The sequence below is a fragment of the Engraulis encrasicolus genome, chromosome 12 (assembly GCF_034702125.1).
Source record: "Engraulis encrasicolus isolate BLACKSEA-1 chromosome 12, IST_EnEncr_1.0, whole genome shotgun sequence".
Lineage (NCBI taxonomy): Eukaryota > Metazoa > Chordata > Actinopteri > Clupeiformes > Engraulidae > Engraulis > Engraulis encrasicolus.
The window spans coordinates 37,758,775-37,766,389 of record NC_085868.1 but is presented as its reverse complement, the minus strand read 5'-3'; the positions used below and the strand labels follow the sequence as shown (position 1 = coordinate 37,766,389).

Genomic DNA, 7,615 nt, shown 5'->3' with positions numbered 1-7,615 from the left:
TGTGCCGCACGCCCAGAATGAACAATTAAGTCTTAGAGATCACAGACAGGAGGCCACCTAATTGGGAGTGTGACCGAGCAGCGAAGACCATCAAATCAATTGCGGCCCTGCCCAGGGTGAAAACAAGCAGACGGCTCTATTAAAAGAGAGGGGAGAATCTGCTGCCCAAAGGGGAACATCCTGTACCAATTAAACACGGCTTTTCAATCTTAATTGGTGGGCGCTGTGGGATTTATAAACAGATGACAATCTGGGGAAGGGGGGGGGATAGGGGACGGTGAGTGATGAGGTGGTGTAGGTAGGTGGAAGAGGGGTTGGATCTGGCTGGGCGCCTGGTGGTCTTAATGTATGTCAGCTCTGAAAAACAGGTGGATAATAATATATTATGGTTTCCATTCAGGTCAGCCAGCCTTGCAATCGTAATGGGAAAGGGTAACACGCACTGCTCAGGCAGATAGAGGCATACATTGACAAGAAAGTGTTGAACCTAGCAGTGCACAACAAAAATCGTTTGGATTAAAAAATGAGGGGAAAAAAGGGAGGAAGAAGATAAAACATGTGCTTGACTAGGGTGAAACTGTTTTGGGCTGATAAGGCAGCAGCAGAAGAAAGCATATTTTTCCTCATCAAATGATCTGACGAGCGCAACACCCTTCAGGCATCGTTATCTGTAGACGGTTGAGATGTCCTAATTTGAGTAAAGCACCAAGTGTCTCTCTCTCACTCAGACTCTCTCACACACACACACAGAAAAAAACCCAGAGAGGTAACTCCCGTAGTATAATTCCTCTTTAATATATTTTACAAATGGATATACAACTCTAAGAAAAGAAGAGTTTAAATAATATCGTCAAGCCTCACCAGCTCTTCAGACGGTTTTATGATTGAGCACATCAAGAGCCCAGTGCATGCTACCAGACCACACGCGCACACACACACACACACACACACACACACACACACACACACACACACACACACACACACACACACACACACACACACACACACACACACACACACACACACACATTCACCATCACACACCTTCTGCCCAGTCGCTCCTGCAAAATACATGACAGAGAACACAAAACGCACAAAATGAAAATAAAACTATCATCCGCCTACACACGGATGTATACATGCACACACCTGTGAAGCTGAACAAGTACTCTTTATATCCACAATCACACTCACACACTGACATCCACACACTTCACAGCTGATAAAATGCATACGACAGAGCAAATGACATTCCCCCCCCAACATTCTGATTTGAGGAAGCCAACAGTCTTTTTTTCTTGCATACAGAGAGGCACACTAAGTGAGACACAACATGCTCACACCTTATAGAGTGTGTTTGCATGTTTTTTAACTACAAGTGAAAATGTAGACCGAGAAGAACAGTCTGTGGTGTGATGATATTTATAGAACGGATGACAGAAGAACAGTAAGAAGTTAAAACAGCAGTCTGAGGCCCTCCGTATTTGTTTTCTTCACAAAGAGCCCGCCTTTGGTTGGCTACCATAGGCCGCATGGTGCAGAAACCCCCATACACCCCCCCTCCCAACCTTCCACTTGGATTGGCTAGTTTGACATTATGCTGAAACCAATCATCATATTCAGTATACCTTTAGCGAGTGATCCTGTGATTGGATATCCTTTGGCAGCGGGGGGGCACGCAAGTTGCATTGTGGGAACTGTAGGCTGTGGCATGCAGCAGAGCAGGTTTGTTTGTTTGGTTTTGAAACAGGCTAAAAAAAAAAAGTCCGTAGACGCAGAAAAAAAGAACACAAAGGCAGGCACTAGAACAGGGAAGAAGATGACATTCCAGGGAGAATGAAAAAAAAAAATCAGTCTGTCTGCCATGTTTCGTCACCATGGCTGCCATCTTTTGCAGTTTTTCCCTGTTCCCTCTCTCTTTCCCCTCAGCCTCGGATTGGCCACTCGGCAGTCACACTTAAGGGCATTGCTCTGATTCACATATCGAGGCTTGCACACTTGAATCACAAGCTTAACGGACACGCACACGCACATACACAGTCACAGTCACACATACGCAGTCAGTAACACATACACAGTCGCTCAAACATGCACACACATGCGCGAACCCATACACACGCACACACACAAACACACACATACACACTCAGACAGACCGCCCCACCCCAGGCTCATACAGTACCCAGCTGGGATCCACGTGACTAGTCCACAGAGAAGTGCTTCAGCGTTATCATTTTTTATCCATGTCAAAATGTGGCTTTTGGATTCTTTTTTTTTTTTTACGTGTCTCATTCTCATTTTTTGTTTTTAATGCTTGGTGTTTGGAGGGGTGGACAAGGGATTGGTGAGGTGAGGTGAGGTGAGGTGAGGTGCAGAGGCTGGGTTACTGGTGGCACCCAGTGGCAAATCCAGGTTTGCCCGGGTAGGGGGTGGGAGGTTGGTTTGGAGGTTGGCATCGCACTGTGTCGTGTGGCAAACAAGAGGAAGAGAAGTCCAGTAGCCCCCGTCGTCATCATCTCGCGTAGTTCTTGATGAAGTCTTGAACTTTGTTCCTAAAGTCCTCCTGTAGAAGAGGAGAGAGAAAAGGGAGGAGACGGAGAAGGAGAGGGAGGACAAGTTAAGGATAGAAGGTGACAGAAAGAGGTAAAGAGGGACAAGGAGAGAAAGAGAAAGAGAAAGAGAAAGAAACAAAAGCATATCAAAAAGTGTGAAGGACAAACTCGTTGACACAGTCTGATCTAAAGGCTGTTTCATGTTTTATGCAAGTCAGCAAGAAAGAAAAAAACTTGGGCATGGGCCCAGCAGGTTCATTCATACGTGAAAAACTTTAGAACACCATCCTGAGACGGACATTAAAATTTTAAGGAGCTATTTAAAACACACGCACGCACACACTTCCACACACAAAGGCAGACTGTTGCGTCTGCGCACTGGCAGACACACACTCACACACCCACACAAAGCACAGGAGCAAAAAGACAACACAGGCCTGACACGAGAGAACACAGTGTATGTGGGGCAGGCGGAGACAATCTGAAACGGGAGGAGGGAGATCTGGATAGACTATGGCTGAATTCGAAACGGGAGGCAGTGACTCGATGACTCTCCTCCTACATAAACAGGTCACTGATCAGAGAGGCGAAGTCAGCTGATGAGGCAGCCGTTACGAACGGCACTAACGAGTGCGCCGTCTTGCGCATTTGATGTTACGGCGATTCTTGCGATTCTATGGGGGGAGTTACGTTCATCACGTTAGCGCTTAGCTTACGCATGCTATTTGAACGGTGAATGATCGTCAGACGGCGGAATCGTAAAATAGGCTATAAATAGATCTAGCGACAGCATATTTAGATACTACAATGTTGATTTATGCATTCGATTTTCAATATCTACATACATAAGTGTCAGAATAAAGAGTATGATAAGGTAGTAGCTTGGGTAGTAGCCATGTTTGTTTTTCAGGTTTCCGGTTGAGAGGGAGGTGGCGCACAGCATGTTGGGTACCAAGGAAGCGAAGTCAGCATCTGATGTATCCTTGAAATATCCTCGTTACGCCCACAAATGCAGTCAACTGCCGAGAGAGGAAATAAAGCAATTTTTCGTTTCGATCCACACTTCATGACTCGATGTCCAGTTAGCTCACTGGAAGGACAGCTGCCTTCCCCGTTTCGAATCGGGCCTCTGATTAATATTCCATGTAGCTAAGGTTTGCGTGCTTGTGTGTGTGTGCTTGTGTGTGGTGTGTGTGTGTGTGTGTGTGTGTGTGTGTGTGTGTGTGTGTGTGTGTGTGTGTGTGTGTATGTGTGTGTGTGAGTGTGAGTGAGCAAGCGTGTGAGTGTGAGAGAGAAAGAGAAAGAGAATACATGTGCATGACTGCAGATGGGAAGGGGGCCCAGAAATGGCATGCTTGGCTGGTGTGCCCTGTCACATCTGACGGGTCTCGGGGCTGTGTCTCTATGATTAGTCATTTCGCCATCATCCCCAAGTACAAGGCTCTGTCATTCCCTCATATCCACTTATAATCACATCAACAAAGAAACAAACAAACAGTCCAAAAACACGCCACACTTTCTAGGCTGTGTTGTTGAGCATGCATCACGATGATTATAGGGTTTCTGTGTGGTACAAGGGTCTCTCTTTGGCTCATGTCAGCTACAGAAAACAAACAAAAACACACCCAAAAAAAAGAGAGCATGCACGCACGCACTCACACACACAAACACACAATCATCATTTGCTGTCCTGTACTGATTTTCTTCACCGTCTGTATCCTTGTATCTACCTTTCTTAATTTCAAGGCTGTGTTTCTTTGTCTTCCATCTTCCAGCCAACCCTTCTTCCTCTTTCCTCCCGCCTCTCATTCCCCCCAAGTCAATTTACACACAGGTGGAATAAAAACCTCATTAACATCTGCTATAGCCCATTGAGGTTTCCATTTGTCTGCCGGGTGTCTGGGAGGAAGACCTGCGCTTTTAATAGCTTCACGGGCAGGGCCGCTGACAGCCTTTGCCCAGCCCAGGACAAAATCATTCCACTGGATCCCCATGCAATACACATACAATACAAGAAAAGCCAATTTTAGGGACGGACGATCTCTGCCTGGGCCAGGGACAACTGACCCCTTTGCCCCCCGTTGGCTTCCCTGCACACGGGCATAATTCATGTTCCGAGTCCGGCGGACGGGCAGGCTGGCAAACCCGGCCGGAACTGGTAGCTCATCACAACACATCACGCTCCGGATTTACTCCCCTCGCCCATACATCCTCTCCACCCGTCCTCCACCTTCTCGCCAAGTGCCGCAAATCCAATAAGACGGCCGGCAATTCATCATGTCATTTTTGTCTTGAAACAATGAGAGCCAATAACGCTGATTTCTGGCGTCGCGCACACAAAAAACCCAACCCGCCTTGGCACCTTATACGGATTAGCATAATAAATATGCCACAACCAGCCATCTTGCTAACACTGAACAGTGTAGCGTAAATTAAAAATGTCGCTGTAATTAAATGTAGCGGTACAGCAAGGGCCACTGTGATGGATCGGGTACCCTGAGGCGGGGCCATTGGGTGTTGGGGAGTGGGTGAGTCCATTTCTCCCTCCATCCTCCTTTCTCTTTCTGTCTTCTTCCTCTCTCTCTCCATCATGTTCTCTGTATCTCATGGATCAGGTGATCTGGAGGGTGCTATGGGGGTTGGGGGAGGCCAAGGGAGTAGAGCTGGTGATTGTCATCGGAGTCCTGTGGTGGTGGTGATCCGTCGCCCCGGTGCCCTCCTGTGGTTCGTACAGGAGGCCCGGCTTAAATGGAAACACGATATCGAAAACCTGAAGCATCAACGTGTTGGGAGAGCCTGACGACTCGACTCTGCGGCTTTAAGAGGTGTGACTGGATTAGTCTACATTTCTGTTCTCAATCAATCAAATCTATCTCTCTAATTTTCCCCCCAGTTTTGCTCTATCTGTCTCTCTCACAATGTCTTTGCCTGCCTTACAAGGTCCTTCACATATGCTGGCGCTTATGAGAATATAAAGTGTGTTGCACGGAAAAATGCATTGAAATGTTATAAGCTAAGCATGAACTAACACAGTGGTTGTCAAAGTGGGGCCTGGGAACCCCTGAGGGGCCGCGAGGGAATGCCAGGGGGGGCCACGGCAGGAAAAAATATAGCAAAATAAGGTGAATAATTTAATAAATTGAAAAGCTTACGAAGCCAAGATGAACACAAATAAACAATCTTCTTTACAATGTAGGCCATTATGCTTTCTGTAGTACTTGTATGGGTTTAGGAATGCATCAACTTCATCGAGTTGTGAAACCGGGTGCGCCTTGGCTGGAATCTACCGGTATCTACCGGGCCTTAAGATGTCATGGTAAAGTTTGGGAACCCCTGAACTAACACACACAGTGAGTTATGTGTGCGCTTGTGCATGTGACAAAGGACAGTGTGCACACACACTCAACACAGTCAAGGACAAAATCAGTGAGCCTTTCATTTTCCACAATAACCAAACACCTACGCTTGCAAAAGGCAAACACAAATGCACACACACACAACAGATACCACCTCCCTTTCAATGGCTAATCTCTCTGAACTAACCCATCCTCATCCCCATCCCAACCCCTTGCACAAACATACAAGCATGCATAAACAAAAGGCCTACCATCCTTCCACTGTCCGTCTTAGTCAACTTTATCGCTCGCCCACGCATACACGCAGCAGTCAACACAAAGACACACACAGAAACACAGACAGACACACACATGCGCGCAAGCACACATGCACACACACACACGCTCACACAGGCGCACACAAAAACACGCTTGCACGCATGCATATACATACAGACAAGCCTTTAAAACACGCACACGGAAATTAACACACAACGAGAAACACGCACATGCACGCACACACACAAACAAGTGCAAACAGATGAATGCAATGAAGGATCCCTCTTTGCCAGTCAGCAGCATCGTGGGTGAGGCGGCCGTGGTGTGGTGACACAAATTCAGGTCAGATCTCATCAGACCAGGAGCCGCCTGGCCTCACATCACACCAGAGACCCAGCTGACATGACCGCGGCTGAGCTAACGGCACTCACTCACACACACTCTCGCACACTTTTAGTCTCTCTCTCTCTACTCACACACTCTCTCTCTCTCACACACACACACACACACACGCACACACACACACACACGCACACACACGCACACGCACACACACACACACACCACGGGAGGTTTGGTTTGCGTACAGCTGATGCTTGATGCAAGCACACAGGCACGAACGCAAGCACACACACACAGACACACACAGACACAGGCACACACACACAGACAGTCAGACACACAGACACACACACACACACATACAGACACACACACAGAATGGATTTCAAAGCTTTGTAAACTGTTTTGTTATGTATTCCCCATCTGCTGGTGAGAGCAAAGGGGGGACCGTGAGAGGATATTAAAATGGCTGCAGATAATAGCCCACCTGACCAGACAAGACCAGAGCCTCACCTGTCTGGCCTGCTGACACACACAGGCAGGCGTGCGCACGCACGCACTCACGCACACACGCACGCACTNACGCGTGCACACGCACGCACTCACACACACACACACACACTCACGCATGAGCATGCATATGCACATGCACACGCACGTGCACACACACTAATGCTATAATGCAACAATGTTTTTTAGATATTGGTGTTATTGCTTTCTACTTTTTTATGATGAAATCCAAGCCTGGGCAAACAATTACTCAACAAATTTTGAAGATTAATATGAATATTACCAATTTTAAGTGGGAAAATGTAAAAAGGAGGAGGAAGAGGAGGTGCTTGCTGAGTTTTTACCGCTTTATCAATACATTTAGAGGTGAGCCATTAAAAAATATGTATGTTTACCTCACTACCAAAACCACATGCTGCCTTGAAGACATTTTCACATAAAACTCTTTGGAATTAGCTTTAAAAAAAACACACACAAATGCATGCACTCACACATGTGTGCAGACAGACACACGCACACAGACAAACACACAGTAAGGCTATTTCCTGGAGGTGGCACAGTGACATTATTTTACTGCAAAGTGGAGCACATGCT

The 7,615-nt window shown here is 47.0% G+C and overlaps 1 protein-coding gene across 2 annotated transcripts in view; it reads right to left on the bottom strand.

Annotated features, from left to right (window-relative positions):
• Positions 1-771: 771 nt before the first annotated feature.
• Positions 772-7,615, bottom strand: part of ube2f (ubiquitin-conjugating enzyme E2F (putative)) — a 41,477-nt gene continuing 34,633 nt past the window's right edge. For both annotated transcript variants that reach the window (XM_063212125.1, XM_063212126.1), the window contains one exon: positions 772-2,566. In XM_063212125.1, the coding sequence (XP_063068195.1) occupies positions 2,516-2,566 (51 nt within the window). In that variant the 3' untranslated portion in view covers positions 772-2,515. The remainder of the gene's footprint in view (positions 2,567-7,615) is intronic.